Source organism: Pararge aegeria, chromosome 19, assembly GCF_905163445.1.
Source record: "Pararge aegeria chromosome 19, ilParAegt1.1, whole genome shotgun sequence".
NCBI lineage: Eukaryota > Metazoa > Arthropoda > Insecta > Lepidoptera > Nymphalidae > Pararge > Pararge aegeria.
The window spans coordinates 3,219,835-3,245,463 of NC_053198.1; the positions used below are offsets into that span (position 1 = coordinate 3,219,835).

At 37.1% G+C, this 25,629-nt stretch overlaps 1 protein-coding gene across 1 annotated transcript in view; it reads right to left on the reverse strand.

Annotated features, from left to right (window-relative positions):
* Positions 1-25,629, reverse strand: part of LOC120632288 (hemicentin-1-like) — a 172,797-nt gene that overhangs the window by 127,467 nt on the left and 19,701 nt on the right. Inside the window, exons 2-3 of the mRNA XM_039902122.1 lie at positions 24,614-24,755; positions 7,958-8,166 (exon numbers count right to left, since the gene is read on the reverse strand). Coding sequence (XP_039758056.1) covers positions 7,958-8,166; positions 24,614-24,755 — 351 coding nt within the window. The remainder of the gene's footprint in view (positions 1-7,957; positions 8,167-24,613; positions 24,756-25,629) is intronic.

The following is a 25,629-nucleotide window of genomic DNA, read 5'->3' on the forward strand; positions in this document are numbered from 1 at the left end:
CGTAATGAAACAAAATAATTACATCATTCAACACAAGTATTTGTACATGAATTGTTAATGGGTAATTTGTTAAACCGTGGTTGCTGGCGTATGTCGCTTAGGTAATTTTTATAGCTCACGAACGAACGCGAAGCTCATTTATATGCATAGAAGCTTAGTTTGTTATATGCCAGTTCGGTCAATCGCAATTTATGTTCTGATACTTTCGTAGCATAGTTTAGAGTTACGTAGCGTAGCGTAGAATGTGCTACGTATATTTATCGAGTAGGTCTGTTTTTTTCGGTCAATCGCAAATTATGCTCTGTTAATTTCGTAGCATAGTGTAGAGTTACGTAGTGTAGCGTAGAATGTGCTACGTACATTTATACCAGGTCTATTTTGTTTGTGGTTGGTTTACTTCTCGACCTAATAATTACCCCAATGTGGTTTACATACATGTTGGCCGATTTTAAACTTTACTAATGAAAATCATCATCATCGTTATCATATCGACACATTCGTATATAAATTGCAACACCACCTATTATGGTTCAGATATAACAGACGGACAGACGGACTGACAGACGATTTCGGTGGTTTGGCACCCTTCGAGTACAGAACCTTAAAAATAACAGAATAGCGCTTGAGATCGTGAGCGTGATTTCGTTTATTTTTTTTAAAAGGAGAATTTTCGGGAGTGTTTTTTTTCCAATCCATTACAAATTAGCCCTTGACTGCAATATAACCTGGTTTTAAGTAATGATACAGTCAGCGGGCTAACCTGTCAGGCAGTATGGTAGTCGTACCCCTAATCAGTTTCAACGCGACATCGCACCGCAACACTAAATCGCTTAGCGGCACTTCTTTGTCGGTAGGGTCGTAACTAGACACGAGAAAATTCAGTAATTTAAATTCCTATATAACCAATGCCGGGAAGCGAAACCTATTTAAATTCACAGGTCTCACTGTTGCGCCACGGAGGTCATCGAGTGTTCTTAGCTTTGCCATGTGGTGACGGTGGATCAGAATACAGTTGCCACGACCCCTCCTATAACAGGGCACTGCCCACTAAACAAACACCTTTCCATTTTAGGTATAACTGACAGTCCTCTCGGCAGAGCATGCATGGAGACGGAAGAAACACCGATACACGTAATGCTCCAATGAAGTGGAGTAGCAGAACAACGCGCAGCACACATTGGCTCCTCAGCAACACTCTATGATGCACTCGGCGACCTGGGCGGCCTGCTAAGCTTCTGGAGCGAACTCGGCTGGCTGGAGTGATCAAGCGGGGAGCCGCATCAGTGGCCATACGTACAACGGACGGTCCCAGACCAACCAAGTGCGGAAAAGGCCCAGGAACAGAAGAAGAAGAAGAAGAAGACCCCTCGTCTTTCCGCGGGTGTCGTACGAAGTGGCTAAGGGAATATAACAGAGAATGGGTAGCAGCGTCTTCTGTGCTACTACTTTCAGTTCAGTAGTGGACTGTTATAGGCTATTAATGATGAAAAATGTTCTTAGCTTTGTTATATGAAATCCAAGCAGACAGGGCTTAACTAGTAGACACTGTCTCAAATTCCAAATCTAACATGTTTTTCACACCTTGCTCAATATGGGTATCAAATACAAGGGCTAAGTAGGGCTAGTAGAGTAATGTAAAATTCAAAATTCATTTATTTCCAGTAGGCCCACTTTTGAATTCTGATTTTATTTCATATCTAGATTTTAAGATATCTCTGTTATGAGAATGGATAAAACAATTTCAACGTTTTATTTGAATCGATATTGCTCAGCCAAGAACTTGAACCTTCTTTCACGAAAAAATAATTTACCCTACTTTTTACGTTAGCTAATAATAGAATAAGAAATAAAACAGTACGCATAAAAATTGCGTTGCGTGCGACATTATGTTACTCAAATGGTCGTTACTAACAATAACGGGTAATGTAAAAGTTTTTTTCTAGGAAACTTACGTATTTAGTCCTAAATTGGTCTTAAGACATTTTTCATTACAGTATTATAAAGACTTTAATCCTGTGATGAAAAAGTTTATAAGTACTTCATTAACTATTTTTATTATTGTAGCACAACGACACACACACACACACACAACTGTAGAATCAACAGCTGGGATGCTCTTAAGGCCAAGCAGCTATTGGTAGAAATCCGACTGGCTAAATGGGAGATAAACCTGCACACGATGGGTTCCGTACTAAGGTGCAATTTGAAATACTATATAGTAGTACGAACAAAGAATAAGCTGGAGCTAATGGATGAACGGGCAAAAACACACCATAAGGGTTCTATATTTCACATGTCGGTACGGAACCCTTAAGTTAAAGAGAGAAAGCACGTTTATTTTAGTATAGTATCTTGCTCAGATGGTTATATTATTTTACATGTTAGCCCTTGACTGCAATTCCACAAGTTAAGTGATGATGCGCCCTAAGGTGGTAGCGGGCTAATCCATACTCCTCATGGGATTCTACGTGAAATCATAGCGGGTCGTAGCCTCCCACCAAACTGCAGGTACGAGTAGGTACATGCATCTTAATCGTAAACGAATGCCTTACATCATAAACGTGTAAACTAAACGAACGTCAGAAACGTAAAAGTGACGTCACTAAAGAAATTAGTTAACTGCAGCATCAATTGTTATGTACGAAAACATCAAGATCGAAAATAGCGTCACAAACGCTTTTTTATTAAAAAATATTATAGCCAGTCGGGATGTAAGTATTTTAAAGATATTAATCATACGTTCAAACTTGTTCAGACATTAAGGAGTTATGGTGAATTGAAGAGATTCTCGTTAATAAAAAGTTACTTGAACCCTGAAGTTATAAATAACACTCCAGAAGATAGCGTGTAAAAAAATATAAATAAAAAATGTCTGTGTTTAATTTATATACATAAAAATAAATATCACATGGAAATATTAAGAAGTTGGTGGACAGAATCGCGTTTTTCAAGCAAATTGTTCATGTATACATTTTCAGCTCCAGTATTTCAAGCGATTTACCAAATGGTGTTATAATTTTTTTTATGTATTCTATTATTCTGTAAATCCACCTTAGTATATAGACAAACATTTGAATTTTGAATTATTTATTCGACACATGGAATTTCCAAGCGCATAGTATTTATAATAGTGGCTAGAGACACGAGATGGCGTTTTAAAAAAAATAGTTTTTATAGATAAACTGAAGAATTGATGAAACAAATTAAAAAATATATTTTTTAAAGAAAACCGTTCCAATAAATTATTTATTCGCCTCATGGAAATCGCATGCGCACAGTCTTTATAATATTTTCGAGTCTCGAGTATCGATAAGTTTTCAAACATTCAAACGCACAAGCCAATCGCGTGGATTGGGCGTTTGGCTTGTGCGTTTTGAATGCATGTTTGAAATCGTTCGCCACCGAACTGCCTTGATGGAATGTCGGCATTTTGTGCACAAAACAAAGGAAGCTAGTAACCAGCATTTGCGAGTTTTGTATGTATCAAACCACTCGCGAAGTATTAAGTGCAGGCTGTGAAAGGGTACATATTGTTTTAATATCAATATGAGTTGTGCATTAAATTTGACATCATAGTTAATTTTAATAATGATATGATAACTTTAACTCAGAATCATTATCATCTTCAGCTGATCACTTACCCTGTTATCCAGGCACTGGACTACAGGGTTTTTGTTATTTTAGAATTTAGCATAAAAGCAACGTACTAATTGAATATTTTTTTTACTACGAATCACGGGCTATCTCGTAGTATATTTATTTCGCATAAATGTACTTCCAGAAATAATTGAATCAGTATCGAGGGATACATCGATCTTCAAGATACGAACTACTCAGAGCGAGAGTTTATTGACAGCTCTGATTAATAAGAAAATACTTTTGACGCTTATGTTATTACGCTTAAGATAGGTATAGAAACAATGATGATGAGTATTATTGAAGCCCAGTAGTTCAGACTTCGGCTTCATTTTTGGAATCTAAGTTATGTGCGCTTTAAGAAGTTAAAATATAATTTGCTTCAGCAGCCTAATCCCACAATGAGAAGGCTTAATGCCGTAGTTCACCATGCTGGCTTAGTGCAGATTTGGTGCACTCGCATTTGAGAACATTTTGGAGAACGCTCACGCATGCAGGTTTCCTCACGATGTTCGTTCGATCTACAAAATGGTGCAGAGAGAGTCATTGAGAGATAAATGTAAAGATTTTAAAATAATGACAGTGTATAGCCAATGCATATTTGAAAATTCAATGTATGATCATAAAACCATTTCTAAATTTAAGAAAAAATTTGACTGCAATTATTTAAACAACAGAAGCAAGAATAAACTTAAGTTAAATAGCATTCATAATTCCTTTCAAGGAAACTGCACACAATTCTACAATAACTACCCATTGACATCTTGGAGATGTCTCTTAAAAAGTGCAAAGTTTGTATTAAACGTAAGCTTATAGAAAAATCCTATTATAGTGTAAAGGACTACGTTATCGATAGAAAAGCTTGAAGTGTAAATTCTTGTTCTAACCAGGTTGCTCTTCTTATAATTTTAAATGATATTGTGAGATGGTGATAACAAAAAAAAACACCCGGCTAAGTTTGTTGTGGGCTTCTAATTAGACCAGGGCGCGTTTGGAGCCCTGGTAGCTTTAGTTTTAAGTTTCCGAATATGGTTATCGCCATCATCGCACTACCGTGTAATTTTCATGTAATGTACGCATCAAAAGTGCTACCTATGGGCCTACTTGGATACAGATATTTTTGACTTTGACTTTGATGTTTTCCTCCACCGTTAAAGCAAGTGATATTTTAATCGCTTAAAACACACATACCGTAGAAAAATTGGAGGTGCGTGCTGGGATTCGAACTCGGCCCCGCGAAAGTGAAGCCGAAGTCCTAACCACTAGCTCTCACCACTTTAATAGGCTAAAACGATGACTATTAAATTTAAATTGAAGCAAGTTAACAAAATCTCGCTCATAGAAAGCATCGCGTGTGCAGTTACATAAGCCGTAAAATCTGTTGTTAGTAAAAGTAACGTAACAGTAATCCGAATATGAAACTTGCGTTACTACCTAATTGGCCATAAGCAGTTTTACTGTTTAATAATGACGTTCAATTTGGTGCTACAATAAAAGTTAATAAAAATTTGAGTAGGTACCTAGATTTAGGTTAAGGGTAATTTAGAAGATAATCTTTGACCATACCTAGCCTTTTTGGGTAGATATGATAGCCTAGTGGCTAAGACATCGACTTTCTTTTCTCTTGAGACAGTGTTCGAGCCCCTGAATTTTCGGAGTTATGTGCGTTTTTAGTTTCAGCAATTTAAATACCATTTGCTTTAAACGGTGGATGGAAACAACGTGAGGTAACCTGCAAGCCTGGAAGTTCTCAATAGTGTTCTGAACGGTTAGTGGTCTTGGGTTCGTTTTCTAGCAGACAAATTTAAATAGGAAAGCAGACAATAATTACTACCGGAGTTTATCTTTTTTAATTTTACTAAGAGGTATAATTTGCATATATGTTATACAAGGGTAAAACTGTAGAACTACTGGATCGTTTTTTTCACTTTTAATAATAATATTGTAGTTTAAAAACTGAAATAACTATAAATTATTTTACTCCGACCGTTTCTTATTAGTGTGCAATCCATTTTGATAGTTCTTTGTGTATGTACGGGACGTATGTTTAAGCGCTCGACCGTAACTCGGGGACCGAGGTCCAACCATTCATCTGTGGAAGTTGTATATATGGTAAATTTTTTTGAACGCGTCGTTAGCGCGATGCAGTATGTTTGTGGCGCCATCTAGTTTGGTAATGTGGAGATGGCTACAGTTTATGAGGCAGAAGCTACTACATATATAGTATAACAGTTCCCTGATTCAAACGTAGGTCGACTATCACTTCAAGCATTATTGTAAGACATGGTAAATTATTATAATATATTTTAATTAACTAACATTAGGTATTTAATTATATATTACACTGCTAATAATGACAAATTAATTAAGAATATACCAATTAAGACCCGGGAGCGTGATTCCGCTTGGAATAATTCCTGCTCGAGAATACAGAGGCTGTTTAATTAAGCATTTAAATTACAATTAGGTTAGCCTTGATCCATGACACGCGTAATTATAATAAATCTCTACCACTGTATATAATAATAGGAGCAGTGATAGCCCAGTGGGTAGAACTTCGACTTAAGTCTCGGGGGCCAAGTTCGAATCCCAGCACGCACGTCTAACTTTTCACAAAGTTACATGCGATTTAAGTAATAAAAATATCACTTGTTTCAACGGTGAAGAAAAATATCTTGAGGAAACCTGCATGCCTGAGAGTTCTCTATTATGTTCTCAAAGGTGTGTGGAGTCCACCAATCCGTACTGGGCCAGTGTGGTGGACTAAGGCCTCAACCCCTTCCCATTGTGGGAGGAGACCCGTGCCCTGTGTGCCGATAATGGGTTGATATGATGATGATGATGTATATAATAGATAATAAACTTATTATAAACATTAGCCTGGGAGCAAACACTAGCTCATATTAACCCGAGGCAAATTAAAGCGACCATGTTTTTTAGGCTCACCAACAGCTCTGACGCTCGCTGGGGAAAAAGCTCTCATTTTGCAAAGACAATAGTATACTCAGTGCAAAGTGAGATCTAATTCTTAATTTGGATCACCGTTGCAAATCACTTTTTAAAATACAATTTTGTTTATTTTTGGGTCTCATATTCTTTTTGGAGCCCTGATTTTTATTTATGATATTCAAATCCTGTACAGCGCATGAAATGCATTTTGCGAAGGAAAATTTTACACAAAGATTGCCAATTTTGAAATCAACAATTTTGGTTCATCTTTTGTTACGATTTAAATTTAATCAACACTATCGAAACTGATATGATAAATTCTAAAGCGTGTCTGTAACCACTTCTCATATCTTGATGAAATTTGGCACATTTATAAATTGCATCATTTAGAAATTGACATAGGATTCTTTTATCCTTGCGCTGGGCTGTCTAAATGTTTGCGCGATTATGTTCCTTATTCTGATAACTATAAGCTAGTTAACGGTATAATATAACGAACTGCATATACTATATTTCAATTCCTGAAAACGGAACAAGCGCATGTCCATTGCGCGCCTGTATCGACTGTACGCGACTATGCACAAGAATAACTTTTAACGTTCCTACTTTCAAGTATTTCCCTCCCGTACCAGGGTGCCCTACTTCGAAGCTAAGACCTGGTTTTCCTGGTATCATTAATACAGCTGAACCCTGGTAGAAGTTACGTAACAGGCATGCGTAGCACGTATGCATAGTTTGTTTTTAGTTGAGCCCGACGCGATTCAACTGTGCGTGAAAATGTTGTAGTGTACTCTTAAAAACAATTTAGGATTGTGTGGCCTAGTTTCGACGAGCGGGAAGTCCGTTAAGTCGGCCGTCCCGGCCATTATCACTGAAAATAATAGTTGGCTAAAGGGTTTACCTATGTAGTCTTAACATGGTAATATTAACCCGATAGTTGTGAGACAGTTATAAACCAAAAAATATGCTACTATCTAGAACATTACTAAGCGAATAGAAACAGTTACGATCGAGTTAACTCTAAATCCGTTTTCTATTTTTCCCAGCAGTGGGACTGTAATGCTAAGATAAAATTGGTGACTTATGTGGCATAAGATAAATAGTGTAGGCACATACCTTCTAAATGACCAGTTAAAATTATTTAAAACAGACGCTCCATAAGAATGGTGTATTAAAAAAAATACTTTAAACTGCTGCACCTCACCCGAAAAGACTTTAAACGTGCGCAATGTACCCTACATTGCCGTAGATCTGATTGGTGTGGAGTAAAGGGTTGAAAAATTATAAATTACACCATACAGATTCTCCTGCGTTTCGTGGAGTATAGCAAATTAAGCTTAATTTTCATAATATGAAATATTAAGGTACTTACCGATAACTGAGAGTCGTATCTGGAAGTTCCTGGTAGGTGAGTTCTTGAAGTCGACTCTACAGCGGTACACGCCTTCGTCGTCTAGTTGAACGGTGTCAAGGGTGAGCGCGGCAGGACGGGCCACCGTCGCGAAGTATGCGCGGGGCCCGAACACATTCGGGTCAGACCACTGGAGAGCCTTGTTGAAAGACCGCCCGCGGACGTCAAAACTGGAACAATGTTTTCATTTCATTTCCAGCATTCCTTAGTTAAGGGACAAATATCTTAAAAATATATTCCAATTTTTTAAGATTCTCTAACAGATTCAGGGAGTTCTCAACGAAATATTTATTTTTTTTGGAACCCTGATGAATTTTACCTTACATTCAGTACTTTTCATTAACTGGGGAAAAATTCCCTAAAAATAAAATAAAAGCCATTTTTAATTAAAAAAAGTTGCTTTATTTTAGGATTCTATCTAAGCTCGAGGCCGCGCAGTAGTGAATGTGGTTTGAAGCCTGATTCAAGTCCAATCCTCGGGGTCAATTTTTTTTTAACTTGAGACGTCGGCCGTATTGTCGCCGAGTTGTTCAACGTTCCGGTACGATACCGTGTAGAATAAAGCTAAATTATAAGTATAATTGAGGTGTACATGAGAATGGCGTTATCTAGGCCAATGTGATATCCTCGTCAAATAAGGGTAATTAAAAATTATTATACATTCCAAACAGTCGTTCAAACCCACTCAACGATTCTCTGCGAGCGTGCCCCTGAATTTTTAATTGATGTTCTTCCAGGGGAAATCGTAGTTAATTTAATTTATTACGTTTCCATGTAGCAAAAGGATAATTACATTCGTTAATTAATTATTATGTTTTATTGTTTGTTGGTAAGACCTGTGATCGGATTTAAAAGTTGCCATGACTTAATATCTGTGAAGTTTAATTTTGACAATATAGCGATTTCATAATTTATGCCCTCCGTCCTTTTATATATATGAAGGCGTGAAGAAAGGACAAACAAACAAACTCATTTTCGCATTTTTAAGTCACGATGACATGAAAACATGAAACAGAAAGAGAAAAATAAATAAAACTGTACTATTACATTTACGATTTGAAATAGCGGTGAAATCTCAGGCTTTATTTATCGAGGCTTATTATGGACTTTCTAAAGTTATGAGCGTTTATACAATTAAATATAACTTCCTTAAAAGTAATAAATGATGATGGTGACGACGATGATTAATTCCACGGCAAACCTAGCTATGTTCAGTGGCTTATATACAGGGTATGCACTAAGCGGTTAGATGATATAAAATGAAAAAAAATTGGTTGTCTGTAAAGTCGGCTTACTGACGATAGTTGAACGTGACAACGGCGTAAGAAAATACTGATGGAATGGTTGCATTTTTCAAAAGAAAATTTTAATTTTATTTGTTTGATAGATATTATCGTTGCTATAAACAATTGACACCACATTCACTTTTCACTGCACTTCATCCTTGCCGAAAACATGTAAATGTATTATTGTATAGAAGCTGTCCACGCGGACGCATCGCTCACTCAAGTAGGAGAGAGACAGATGTCGAACGCGGAGGCCGACTGTGCCTCTTTGTCGCTCGTTCCGCGCTCTCGCTTGCACTTCAAGCCTTGAATGGAACGCCTAAGAGCGAGGTAACGCCGCATACGTCATGTTTTTTCGTGCGTGCAGCCGGCTCCATCGAATTATAAAACGTTGTCACGTCAAAAATCTCCAGTACGGTTTATGTTCACTTAAGGGTAGGCTTTTTATAGCTCACACCTACCTTAAAATTTTATAACTCGTAATGGAGTGTTTTTCCATTTTTTATCATCTGCCAGCTTAATGCATATATTGTATGCACGCCACTGACCATATTCAACTTATGTAGATGTAACGGTATTTGATTAAAGTTTAACTTTGTAAGGTTTAATTTGTACGTTCCGCTAAATCTTCCGCCACATTATGCTCTGGTTAACGATACGGCTCCCAGGAGGGTAGCCGGATGGTTTGCGAGAAACGCCTTAGCTAAGATTACCTAACGTGATAGCATACAATATTCATACGCCATTTTTATGTAAGAAGCACCAATAGTATAGTGGTAAGGCTTCGGACTCTCTTTTAGGGGGGCCAAGTTCAATTCCCGGCGTGCAACCCCGAAGTGTACCAATCCGCACTTGGCCAGGGTGGTGGACGATAGGCTATACCCGTGTATTCTGAAAGGATACCCGTGCCGTGTAGTAGACCGGCAATGAATTGACCCATATCTGTATCTCGTGAACAGAAATAGTCAGGGAGTTCAAATGTTAACATAATGATTTTTCTTTTGCCATCATAACTACAAAAAGTAGACAATTAATGGGAATAATTGAATGATTGAATGAATACATTTTTATAGTACACCATAGAATAAAAGAAGTTATAGAGATATAAAAATAGAGCGAGAAAGTACAATTTTGTTGCCTTATTGCTACATAGCGATTTCTTCCAGGCAACCAAAGTCGTAGAAGGAAACAACAGAAAAGAGGTAGGTGGTGCAATAAATAAGATTTTAACATATATATATTTGGATATTACATATAAATACAGATTAAATATAAACATACATGAAATAACATTACCCATAATTAATGTAATCTATTAAAAATCATACACAACATATATAAATGAATAACATAAATAATGGAAATATAAAAAATGTTAAAATGTGCGTGTATTTCTTGATCTCATTACAAATAAAAATATTCTTTATTTTGATTAGGCCAATTCACAGGATCACTTGAAGAGTCAATTTTTTTGAATACCGCAAATATGTTAGCTTTATGTAGTGTTGACATAGTTGAGTCAATATTGCATCTTAATTTACTACTTAGACTGGAGTTTAAAAAGTCTGCAGCCCATAAACTATCACGTCAATCCATTGCTCTGCTGCAACGCTATCTCAAACTGAGATTACGTTTAAATTATTCATTGGACGGTTGCGATTCAGTGAGTCGATTTTGTAAAATTAGGATACTCGTATTATGATCTAAAGAAAACAAGACTGTTAAATACAAGCGATGTTGTAACATTGGGATTTCTAGAATCGCTGAGAAGCGATCTAGAACTCCCAGTTTAAGTGAATTTGTTAGGCTTTGATCACCCTCGATTGAAGAAAGAAGCTAACTTTCATTCCAGAAAAGCGACCGGGAACAATTCCTGCGAACTATAGAACTATAGATATAGGTCATGGAATACGCGATGTAAGGTTTAACAGCTAAACAGACCTTGATTTTTTTTATTTCAGTTCAAGTTAGCCCTTGACTGCAATCTCAACTGGTGGTAAGTGATGATGCAATCTAAGATGGTAGCGGGCCAACCGTTAGGGACTATGGCAGTCATACCCATAATCAGTTCCTATGCGACATCGCACGGGGACACATCGCTTAGCGGCACGTCTTTGTCGGTACAGTGGTAACTAGCTACTACCTACTTAGATTCACAGCGCTTACCGTTGCGCCAGGGAGGTTGACAGAATTAGAACAGCGACAGCTTGCACCTAGAGAGATATTTAGGGCACTTATTGACAGCTTCGGTAGGTAGATAGACTCACCGTTTTGAATCGTTTCAACGCGTTGGCAACGAGTGGACAGTTGGACGAATCAACCTGTCGTGAGCACGGTATGAACTATCCCCAGAGGCCATGGAGAGCATGGTCAAAGCGTCATAAAGGTATTGACAAAGCATCGCCAATTTACTTGACAGTAAGTTAAAAGAGGAAGAGTTACGTTGGCTACTTTTTGTCAAAGGAAAATAAACGGTTTCCACGGAATTTGTGAAAAACGTAATAAACGCGAAGGCGAAGAATGTGGGCATTATCTAGTTATACAATAAATACTTTATCTACGGGTCGATCTTTCTACTGTGAGGTTTAATTTGTACTTCTCGCTTAGTCTTCCGCCACATTATGTGCTGGTTAGCGATACGGCTCCCAGGGGATAGCCGAGAGGTTCGCGAGAGCACCGCTGCCAGTTTGGCTGAGTAAATTTAAACTTTAACCATACAAAATCAATTCTTCAGGATAATCTGTATGGGGTTTAGAATTTTATTTTTATTAATACAAGCTGTTTATCGCGGATTCACTCGCTTTATAAAGGAATGTCACGAAATTTTTTACTTAAGAAAAACATGCCTCGCATATACTAGGGTATATACTCTTAAACGTAAAGTTCTTTCTCGTACGGATTTTAATTCGTACCACAGGTAAGTTTACGACTATGAATCACCTAAAATAGATGTTGTTGTTTTATTAGAAAACTTTGCGAGAAAACCTGTATACCTGAGAGTTCTCTATAATGTTTTCAATCGGGTGTGGAGTCCATCAATTCTCATTAGGCCAGGCGTGGTGAACTACGACCTACCTAGATCCTATTCATATTGGGGGGTGACCCATGCCCTGTAGTGGGCCGGTAATAGGTTGATATGATGACGATGATGGATAGTAAGGTAATGGTGAGATTACATCATTTTGGCAAGTATATTAAGTACTAGAAGTGAGTTAACAATTTTTAATCTTAATGGCCTAAGCCCATTGTGGTAGGAGATCCATGCCATCTAGTGGGCAGATGATGTGTTGATATGATGATGTTGATGATACATAGTTATTTAATTCCTCTTACCTTCAAAGTTTATATAAAACGTAAGCTTACAGAAAAATCCTATTATAACATTAAGGATTATTTAAACGGTAAAAAAGCTTGGGTGTTAATTGCTCTAGCTTCATAGCTTAATTTAAATTTACTGGAAGATGGTGATAAAAAAAAAAAAAATTACCCGGCTAAGTTTGTTGTGGGCTCTTCTTAGACCAGGGCGCGTTTGGAACCCTCGTAGCTTTAGATTGAAGTTCGCGAACGAAGTTATCACCTTCCTGTTACAATTATGTAAACATATGAACGCTTCATAAGTGCCTGTGATTAAAGAAAGTTTGAATTTGAATTTGAATTTTTGAATTTAATGGTATCACGATAGTGCCGGTGTAGAATCGATTTCCCGGCGTCGCTACTACCGGACATTACCTCCCCGAAAGGCTAGCAAAGGCAGGAGACAAAAATTATATCCCCTGACATGTTCAACCTAAAGCTGCAGGACACAGATCTATGTAGACTCTGTAAGGAGGCTGCGGAGACGCCGCTGCATTTGAGCTGTTCCTGCCCCGCGCTGATGCATAACGCAGCACCCTTTTGGGGGAGCACATAATGCAACCAGAGGATGCTAAACTTCTTCCAGCAACGAAAATGTTGCTTTTCCTGAAGGCGACCAACGCTTGGGAGATCTAGACAGCGGCGTCACAATAGATCGTAGCCGGTCGACGTGACACCAGGGACCAAACGAACCTGAGCTGCAAGCAGAAAAAGAAGAAGATATCCCCTGCTAAGAAGTGCTCTGAGAGTTGATAAAGCTGTCTTCATTATCATCATCACTTCAACCGATTGAAGTCAACTGCTGGACATAGGTATTTTGTAGAGAGTTCCAAAATCCACGGTCCTTAGCCGCTTGTTTCCAGCAGCTCCCAGCGACTCGTTCGATGTCGTCTGTCCACCTCTTTGGTGGCTGACCAATGCTGCGTTTACCTGTGCGGGGTCGCCTTTCCAATACCTTGAAACCCCAACGTCCATCGGTTCTCCGAGCTATGTGCCCCGCCCATTTCCACTCCAGCTTTGCAACTCGCTGAGCTATGTAGAGATACTCCCAACATTGCTCTTTCCATCGCCCGCTAAGTGATTCTGAGCCTTCTTATGATGCACATAGATAAAGCTGTGGGAGTAGATAAATTTTCAACATTTCCCCGGGGAGATAATGGTCTTCTGCCCATGCTAGCCGTGCAGTTATCAAGCCCCTATTGCATAGTTAAGGATGTTAAACTTTAATTTAACACGGAGCCACCCCACTCGCTTGCCTCAAAGCTTTCTCACGAGGGCCATATAGGTAGCCTTACATAATGGTGTACGAGTTATATGTCGTAAAACTACAGTCATACAACTTACAAAGTACTATTTAGATCAAGTATACCCACTCGCTTAAAGCGGCGTTTTCTCATGTTTCATACAATATAATATTATATAATGGTAGTAAGGTTGTGGTTAGGACTTCGGCTTTACTATCGGGGATGGGATTCTAACTCGCCCAGTTAGAATCCCAGCACTGATCTCTAACTTTTCTAAGTTATGTGCGTTTTAAGCAATTAAACATCACTTTTATTTAATGGTGAAGGGAAAACATCGTGAGGAAATCTACATACCTGAGCGTTCTTCATAATGTTCTCAAAGGCGTGTTAAGTCCACCAATCTGCACTGGGCCAGCGTGGGGAACTGCCTTGCCCTGTAGTGGGTCGGCAATGGGTTGATATGACGACGATGATGGATAGTAAGGTAAGGGTAAGATTACATCATATTGGCAAGTATATTAAGTACTAGAAGTAAGTTAACAATTTTTTATCTTATCACGGTAACTATTAAGAGATTAAGAGATCGGTATAGGACGTAAATGTCTGCCATGCGAACTAAATTTCAAAGCGGCCTGCCAGCGGTTTAGCTCGTAATTTTTTTTTAATATTCCCTCGAGACCTGCTTCTGGAAACAGAATATAAGGTAGCCTTTGTTATTTTCCATGTCAAAGGCTACATGCACGGTAAATTTCATCTAAATCCGTTCAGCCGTTTTTGCGTGATTGAGTAACAAACATCCACACTTCTTCTTCTTCTCTCTGGGCAGTTTCCGCACGTAAGCGCTTCGCTTGTTGTACGTGAAATATCCACACTTTCACATTTATAATATTAGTACGATTAAGTATTAAATTATAAGTTATTCAGTACATAAGTCTGTTTGCGTTGTTCTTGTAAATAAAAATATTCTATTCTATTCTATAATTATCTGAAAGTTACCCATTCTAATTCATAAAAGAAATTGAACCAAAATTAAAAAAAAACATTCATAACTCTGCCACACCAACCCTAATATATTTGTTGTATACAACAAATAAATTAAAACCGGATCATAAACGTCATACAATTTCGTATGTGAAAACAATAATTTGCGCCAACAATTGAATTAAACCTAACTACTTCAAATAATATATTAATTATATAATTTTAATATTTCGAACGTACAGCAAATTAGTTTATGCTCCCTGTTTTTGGCGGGCCGCCGTAATTACTTACGCGTTGGTTTAAATGGGCCAATACGTATTTTCATTATATTATCGAAGTATATATTGGAAAGATTGTCGGCTTTAGCTACTACTATGTTTAATATTATGACTATACTATATTACTTTTCTATTATCATACCACAGTGACAAATATAAAAATTGGTATTATAGTACTTTGTATATAATAAAATACATTGGTGTAAAACAATGAACAAAAAAACATTTAGTCAATTAAATTCATAGTTTGGTGACAAAATGATCCTATACTAGTACTTTTTTACTATTAAGTGAACTATTAAGTGAAGACATAGGTCTTAACTTGATATTTTTATGGTGTACAACACTGTCATACATTATTTAGATCTATATCTAGTAGAGTTCAGGCAGCGATTGCAACGTAAGTACTAACAAATGTGTTTATTTTCAACATCACATTAGAAACCTCTAAATTTTTATATCAGTGTTTCTCTACTAAAATATGCATGTAACATAAGCATATACATATAAACCTTTCGCTTGAATCACGATAGATTGCGTAGTTTTAAAGACCTAAGCATACAGACAGAATGATAATTTGAACTGGTTTTCACTTAAGAATATTAATTTATTATTAATTTGTAACAATTTGACAATTCTCTCGTAATTATGTTAACAATACAACAAAGTCGGGTAGGAAGATTCAATCACGGAGAAAGTACATTAGGGTTGGGCTTAACGCCGCGCTAGGTCCATTAATCACCGGACGTCGTTGGCTACTATTTATTGAGGGAACCACGAAGTGTCGATGACCCTTTAAATCCGTACTTTGTCCCTATTACCTACTGATGAATAATATTTTTTTCAAGCGGTTATAGTTTAGTGGTTAGGACTTCGGCTTGAATTTAGTTTTTGCCGGCTAAGTTCGAGCCCCGGCACGCAACTTTAAACTCTCTAAGCTTTGTGCATTTTAATTAATTCAAAATCACTTGGGGTACATATCAACGTCGACCGATAATGATAATGACACACAGACAGACTTGACGTTTCAAAAGTGCTTATATTAGGCCTACTCGAAATAAATGAATTTTGAATTTTTTTTGAATTATGAATTTTGACCACGTAAGGAAACCTGCATGCCTGGGAGTTCACCATAATGTTCTCAAAAATGCGTGAAGTTCACTCATCTCCAATTCGCTAGCGTGACGTGCATACAGGGTATGCACTAAGCAGGCAGTTTATATAAAATTAAAAAACTTCAGTACGAGTTATATAAACATAAGGGTACGCTTTTTATTTTATATCATCTGCATACCCTGTGCATACCCTCTATGCACGCCACTGCTACATCCTAAGCCCTGCTCATTCTAGGAGATAATCCGTGTCCTAGAGTGGGCTCGCTAATAAACTGTTAATGATAAAAATGAATATAAACTAAGATTATCGTGGTTAATCAACATTTCTTAAAAATAGTGTAATGAGACTGGTCGATATTTCGACCCAGTTACATGGATCGTTGTCACGAAGGGTTTGCGAAGGTGCGAGATGTAAAGTTGACTGCCACGGGCAGAACACGAAAGCGGGTAGTTAGATTCTGCCCGTGGCATCCAAATGGACATTTCGCACCCCCGCGGTCCCGTCGATCCATACGATTGGTTCGAAATATCATAATACAACATACATAATATTATTGTGTACCCGTTGATATATATTTAAGTTCAAGTCTTTAATATTTTTATGTCATAACTTTTTTAAATATAGAACACACATAAAAATATGGACTGATGTGCACGACAATGACAATGACGAGTGCACATAACAGTGATTTAAGAGTCACTTATTCGATCTGGTTTAAATTTAACTTAAAGACAGTAATTAAGGTGTGTTAATTATGTCAAAATAATATGGTAGTGAATATTTTCTTTTTTTTAATCAACTGACACTATGGCTAAAGGTACAGTGGCGCTAAGTGGCAGTCCATCTGTAATAAAAAAAAACAACAATAATAATTTGATTCCACAGCTATGATTTGATTTGCCCACGCTTCAGATCACCATTCTTAGGAGTAGTAATATTTTTAATGAAAGATTCATTTTTAAATTTTTTGTGCATGCCCATTTCTAGACCTTAGTTAAAGCGTGGGCGCTGCTACAAATTACTAGAGTTGTTAGTATGCCGCGGGCTTTAAAAGGTTGGGAACCCCTGCTCTATGGCTTTATGGGCCATGAAAAACTAAAAAATAACAGTTACCCTTATAAATAGTAACAAACGACATCGAGTGATTAATGACTCGTCGTTTAGGTCGCCCCTAATGTTCTTTCTTCGTGATTGAATCTTTCTAAATGCCTTTGCGTGGAGTTTTATAAACTTATTTCCAAAAAAGAGACGTCAAATTAATCGCACAGTAATTTGTCAACCATCGGTATTATTAATTTGTCCTTGGATATTATTTTACCGAAAATGGATGTTATTAATTTTTGCCTGATTTCATTCCACAGAATTATATTATTAATATGCGAGAATTTGTCTTTTAGCTATGTTCAGATTCTTTAGCAGCACTTAAAGGATGAATTTTCATAAATTCCAATTCGAATATTTACTGTTTTTGTAACTACCCTGCATACTTTTACATTATTTTCATTTTAAGCCTTTAAGATTCAAATTTCGGACATTCTTTCTTTTTGTTAAATTAAGTTATAAAAAGGTTACTGCTTTCTTGTGAAGATAAAAGGTTTTCATAATTGTAGCTATTTCCACTGAGTAACTATTAGCTATATTATCAGATTTATAACTTTTGACTTTATACGTATTACGTTGTTACGTTACGTTGGTGTGTTGGTGTTACGTTGTCTGGGAGAGATAGCTTTAGCGATAAGACCGCCTCTGCACACCTAAACGAGTTTTTTATTATTTTTTTAATGTGTTTCCCTTTGTATTTTGTTTAAGTGTGTGCAATAATAAATTTAATAATAATAATATGTTCACACATCCATTGTGTGACATAAAATGTGCCGAAATAAAATTCACGCCATAAAATATGTGATCAGCACATAACGCATAATTGATTCCAACGATAATCGTAAAAACATATCCACCCCCTAACAAGCTACACAAATACCAGGAATTTACGATGATATAACAATTTTCATCGCCCCACTATGATCTGATCTTATTTTATGACGCGCGTCTCGGAAATCATGAGCTATTTCCAATGATAAAGAGGGAAAAATATCACAATATTTGTAATAATAAGTTTGTGGGATATAAGTGGGTGAAGTTCTTATTTGCTCCGTAACACACCATTCACTTTGAGAAAATATCGAGTCATTGTTGTTGTTTTTCTTGACTGCCTTGTTAATCTAAAAGTTATTTACGACACACAAATACTAGTGGTCCCGCTCGACTTCGTCCGCGTATAAGTCAAGCTTAAAAGATGCTGTCGCGGACTTTTTTTCAAAAATTTAAAGGGGAATAACTACTCGTATGTCATACATGTATTAATATAGTTCAACGGGTACATATCACGATATATTTTTGGATTTGTCGATATTTCGACCCAGTTGCATGGATCTGGAATGGAATGGAATCTGTCATACATTATTTTATCGAAACTATATAGGTACTATAACTTTTATTAACCGTTTACGCATAACAGGGCATTGCTCACTAAACAAACACCTTTTCATTTTAGGTATAACCGACAGTCCTCTGTGCAGAGCATGCATGGAGGCAGATGAAACACCGACTCACGTACTACTCCAATGTAGAGGAGTAAAGGAACAACGCGCAGCATACCTTGGCTCCCCAGCATCACTCCCTGAAGCACTTGGTGACCTGGGCGGCCTGCTAAGCTTCTGGAGTGAGCTCGGCTGGCTGGAGTGACCCAGCGGGGAGCCGTACCAGTGGCACTACATACAACAGCAGGTTCCTGCCGACCAAGTACGGAGACAAGCCCAGAGGAAGAAGAAGAAGGAAGAACCGTTTACGCAGCGCACGCAGCGAAAGCTCTCAAAAGGAAAAAAAAAACCCCGATTTTTTAACATTCTTCATCGGTGCTATGCTCTTTTTGTCTTAACATGGTAATATATAACCTTTAGACTTCCTCGATAAATGGTCTATCCAACACTGAAATATTTTTTCAAATAATACCAGTAGGTACTTTTTGATATCATCGCGTAAGTAAACAAACTCTTCAGCTTTATATGTTAACATAAATGTGAACGATCTTAGGTACGCTTGTTGGGTCGGTCCATATTGTTAGTTTTTGGGATTTTCCAAAGTCCATCCAAGGGTCCATATGAATGTTTTTACATAATATTTAAGTTAAATTAAAAAGCCTTGTCACCTATGCATGACTTTGAATTTTTGTATAGATAAGCTTGTATCTCAAAGACATAAGATACTTTTAATCCGTGGAAAACAGATTTCTAAAAAAGTGAAAAAAAAACGCTACTAGCGGCTAGCTATTCATAATAATGTATGGTAAAATTAAAATGCAGATTTTTGTTGCTTGCGGCTTTGTATGCAGGATTTTCCACATTTGGTTTGTGAGTAAATTGTAATAAAATGTTTACGCTAAGCGACTTATGAAGAGATTAACTCTCCACATTTAAGTTTTATACGACTTCGTTGTTAGAATTTTTTGGGTGAGTCCATATTAGCGAAAATGCAGCTAATGAGGTAAACGCGAGCCGTAAACGTAAGGCATGCGAGTAATTAAGCTTAGCGTAAACAGAGATGAGATGCAGCGTACGAAATTTTTCACAGAGCAAGGCAAAGTGAATTTTCAAGCATATTATTATTATTATTATTAAACTCTTTATTTGTATACCACAACATTAACATATTTAAAATATAACAAAAACAGAAACATCGAAAGAAGTAGTAATACAAAAGGCGGCCTTATCGCTTAATAGCGATCTCTGCCAGGCAACCTTAGAATGAGGAAAAAAAAGAAGAGGAGAATAGACTGCTGGTGGTACAAATATTAAAATACATACATGCGAATAACTACATGCTAATACATAAACTAGTGTGCACAAATAGATAAAAAGTAAATAATATAATAAATAAATAAATATAAAAATAAACTAATATATATAATAACAACACTTACATAATTAAATACTTTAACATACAATAAATGAGTAAGTATATACATACTATTAAAAGTCGTTAACAATATAATGGGCCTTAACTGCTCTTTTAAATATCGCCAGTGATTTGGATCGTCGTATGCTCAATGAAAGCGCATTCCACAATTCCACAGCTCGTACGCTAAACGAACGCTTATAAAATTTTGTCCTATGATAAGGCATACACAGCGTCAGCGCACGGCACGATCTTAAATCAGATTGCTCACCAAGAAAAGTGAACTTCTCTTTTAAATACGAGGGAGTTTTTAGATGAAATAACACACAGTACAACAAGAGAAAGTACATGCATATCCCGGCGACGACGAATAGGAAGCCACTTGAGTTTTTGTCGAAATTCGGAAACATGGTCATATTTGCGAAGGCCAAATATGAACCGAATAGCAAGATTTTGAAGACGCTCAAGTTTAATAAGCTGATCCTCGGTCAGATTAAGAAAGCTTGCATCCGCATAATCGAGAATAGATAGAAAGAGAGAATGTGCTAGCATAACTTTGGTCGGAATTGGAAGAAATGATTGCAGCCTTCGCAACGAGCTCATCGCCACAAACACTTTCTGACTCAGCTCTTTGACATGCACTGCATGACAAGCATACAGTATTAGGTATTTAAAAATATCTGTAAATTAAACAAAAAAATCTCGACTATATATTATTTTAGTGGGAAAGATTGCTATTTGGTTTTTATAAACCATTGATTGAATATGTTATATATCCTATTAAGTATATATTTTCTCTGACAGAATGAGTATATCTTATGGTGTAAAGAAAATATACTATCGTTGCTGCTGGATATATGTTAAAGTATTAATTTTTAAGCGATGCAGGTAGTAAGCCCTCAGGGTCTAAAGATCCGAATACAAATGTGATGTGCTAACTTGCCCAATAACACTATCAATCTCAGAATATCAGTCTCGCTGCTGAGTTCAGGCCTCTCCTCTCATCAGAGAGAGTGTTTTAGCATCGATTCAACACGTTGATCTAACGTGGGGTGGACTGAAACGATTATCATATTTTAGTGCGTTCAAAGCTATGCTTTAACATGCTCTATGCTTCTATGCTCTACTAGAAGGTTGTAGGCAGAGTTTTTGGTTAGATTTGAAAATTGATACCAGGGTCACATAAATCGTAGTTGAACAAAGCTAACCAACGATGCAGTTCACAGTAATATTGGAGAAATATCTTTCTAAGGACACTCTACTGGACCATTGTAACGTTAAACTTACATGGAAAGATACCTGTACAAAATCGCCTAACTACATTTAAGAGGCAGTAACAAGTTTCATCGCACCACTATCCCCTATCTGATCTTATTTTATGGCGTACGTGAATACAAAACCGAGCGGCCATTTTACGGTTACCGCCCCAAGCGTGAGGTTACACCAATTAGGTGTTAATTAAAACTTAAAGTAATGGTACATGGTTTTAAAATACGGTTCAGTGAGTATGATAACGACAACGCTTGCTGGATTTTGGCATTCCCTGGAACTCTGAAATGTCGATATTTTTCTTTCCTGTGTTCAACAAATGGATGTAAGTTTTTACAGTTAGATGGTGTGTGACTCGGAAGTTATTTGCAACTTTTTTGTGACAGGACTCGTTCAGGGAAGTATGCCATGCTTATTTCTACAACTAAGCAGCATTAAAGTGTTTAGGTCTTAAGGGGGTAGTTGCTTTTGATATCACAGTTACATAGAGATGCTGAACACCTAGGCCACAGTTGGATGACTTGGTCTATAAGCGATGCTTCTCCACTGGTCACTGGTTCACTGGTGGTAGTTCCATCAGGTGGGCCATCTGTCATGACAGCCAAAACTCGGAAATAAGAACCCACCATGCAGGGGTACACACTGTTTCTTTTAGTACGATATTTTCAAGTTAATTTGACCTAATTCGCTCTTTATTTTTTTACCATCGAACTGCAAGCCATTACAATTTAGCTGTATCATTATTGTCAGGTATGATTGTAGCCAGTCAATCACTATGATCTGCAGCCTCTTAATGTCATGCAAAGGCCTTTTCTCGTATAGGAGCGACGGTTTTATAGCATAGGCCCACCACGCAACACAAATACTGGTTGGTGGGCTTTCAAGACTATTATCACAAGAAAGTGATAACAAATGCGTTAATATGCTCTCCGAAGCAAGGGGTGACACCGCAAAGCACCTAAGCCTTTTAGATTAGTACCAAAAAATATTTAAAACGTGTATTCACAAAAGCGAGGCAATTGCTAGTCTATATATCAAACTGAAAGATACTAATAATATAATATTTAAGCTCATTTTAATAAAGCAATATTGATAACATAATCAAATTGTTAATCCACTAAGCCGTTATACGAGCTCTATCATCCCCATATATCTGTAAAAGCTAGCGTATCAATCAAATATATGCTAAGCCGATACAAAATACATACTCAATAATAAAACCCTTTTTTATGATGACTCTCCAAGTTCCGATCCGATATTAAATTTCTAAATGATTCATACGAATTTCGACCTAATTTGGAGTGTGTAAAAGTTTATATTTGTTTGCTAAGTCAATTCTCGTGTTGGTTGTTTATCGGTGTTATATTGGTGTTATACGGAAGCCTTCCATCTCCGGAGATTCGTTGGCTACCGTTTTGTGACTAAAAGTATCCGATTGATTTATTGTGGTATTAAGTTGAGTAAATTTTTCATTTCAGGTGTTTTTTTATTTTACATTGCAGTGTTTCTATGTGAATGGATTGTTTGCTTGTTACTGGAACATGATGTTAATGGACATAAGATGTAACTTTGCAGTATGTACTCCTTTAATGTCCATAAGTACCTATAGTGTTGCACAAGGTTGCGATTTTTTTTTTGACATTACTCACATCGACATCCAGTCCCAAAGTAAGCGTAACTTATGTTAGGGGTACTAAGATAACTCATTCAAAATTTTGTTAAAAATAAACATAATTATTTCTAATATATAGATAAACACCGTGACACTGAAAAACATTTATGTTCATCACTCAAACATTTTCCAGTTGTGGGAATCGAACCCACGACCTGTGACTCAGAAAGTCAGTGCGTCAGTAGGCTGTAGTACACCAAGCTGGCCCAGTGCAGTTTTGTTTACTTCAAATGCCTTTGAGAACGTTATGGAGAATCCTAAGGCATGCAGTTTTCCTCGCGATGTTTTCCTTAACTGTTAAAACCGTTGATATTTTATTGCTTTAAACGCATATGACTGCTAAAAGTCAGAAGTGCGTGTGAACGAACTCGGTCCCATTTAAAGAAGCCAGAAGTTTCACTCACTACCTCTATCACCGCTTCTACAAGCCACGAACAGTAGTCGTAGCAATAGCCTACGGATGTGCAGATGTAGCTGCTTGTAGCTTCGTAGATTATTGCTACGATGATGATGACTTATATTGGCAGTTTTTATAGTGGTTTAATGGGACAATGATGAATCTAATGCTGAAAGAAATTACTCACATTGCTTTAAAGAAATTTAAAAATATTTATACGATTAGAAAAGCAACAATGTGCGGCTGTAGTATACACACACACACACAAAATCCCCCGAATACAGAAAGGCGAAACGTTAAATCAAATCAAGAGTCGTATCAATCAAATGTGTTATTTGTATCAAAAAACACACGCGCGGCGTTTCACAGCTGGCGTTTTAAATTGCCAAGGTTTTGAATTGGTGACGGCCCCGTTTCTGCAATCAATTTTATACTTTTTAACCACTGATGCTGCGAGTACCATAAGAAGTAGCTCGTATATACTAGCAGTAATTTAATGAAAAATATAAAACTTAATATTTATTTTTTGTAATCTTATTAGTGTTTTTACTCACACTTGGAGGAATTATGTGCATTTTAAATTTATAAAATTAATAATTCTTAGTAAAATCGTTACCTATTCGTTTTTCTTTTTAGTTTTCCTAATCCAAAGGTTGCCTGGCAGAGACCGCTACCTAGCGTTACTACGAATTTAACGATTTTAAGGGTTTATTGTACCTCATTGATACAATAAAACACCCGGGATAGTGTAGATTTTATTAGTATTATCAATTTTGTAAACCGTTATGTACCACATTTCAGTAAATAAAGTAATTCTATTCTATTATATTCTGGAGATTTTATTAATTTGTACATACTTTCATGAAAAAAAAATAAAGAAATTTATTCCTTGTGTTCTAATTGCTCTTTGCTTAAGCGCTTTTTAATATTAACAATCGACGAACCAAGTAGATGGACCACCTGATGGTAAACGGAAAACTATATAGTTACAGCTATTTCCGTGGTAACTATTTTGATTTAAAAAGATAGATTGGTTTTTAAAAATGGCATTGTATTTATTACCAACCTGTATATAGGTTTCCCGCCAGTGCTTTTGCCTGCTCTAAACCAGAGCACCATGTACACTCGGTCCTCGTTTGTGTCAGGTGTGACGTCACACGGCAAGGACGCTGTCCGGCCCAGCACTGCGTCGACATCCACCGTTGACACTGTAACAAAAATATAAATTGCAGCAAAAATTGTGCGGATGGCCATCGTTGCTCACCAACCCGCATTGAAGCAATGAACCTTCCCAACAAAGCTTTCAAAATCCCTCCCATAAGTAAAGAGCCAGAAGAATCATCGGCTACGAATCCCTAACTCAGGCGAAACTACACAGCTTGCAGCATCGACGTAATGTTGCGTACTTGGCGGTTTTTTACAGGATATACTTTGGGGAGTGTGCCCAGGAACTTCGTAATCTTGTTCCTCCGGCACCATTCTTCCACAGAACAGCGAGACACTGTAAACGGTGGCATCCTTATGTAGTTGACATACAGGCAACACGCACGAAGTGTCTACGTTACATCTACGTTTCTGATACCGACTGCTAAAGTTTGGAACGTTCGTCCGGCTTTGTTTCCTGATTCATACAACTTGAATGCCTTCAAGGCAAGAGTGAATAGGCATTTTCTAGGCAAGCGCGCCCCAACTGAAACCACATCATCGCTTTACATCAGGCATGATGAAATAAAAATTTATTTGTTCACATAAAACTATAGTTACCTAGTTAAGTTTAAAACCTTAGACATCATGTTTTTGTAATGATAGCTGTCAAGCGCAAGTTTATCTATTATAAAAAAAAGACTTGTCAGTTGGACATCGTTAGGCTGAGAATAGTTTAAGCATGACTGCAAAGTAGCCTGTCTATTAGTGCGCTACAATATATATGCCAAACTTCAGGTAGTGTTTCAACTAGCGCAAGTCGTTTAAATTTAGAAAATTAAGTTTGTTCAGTACTTGAATTCAATTATTTTAATGTTGCACGCGATAGATGGTGTCATTATTATTTTGTATAGCACTATGGAATTCTTGCTTGGAATC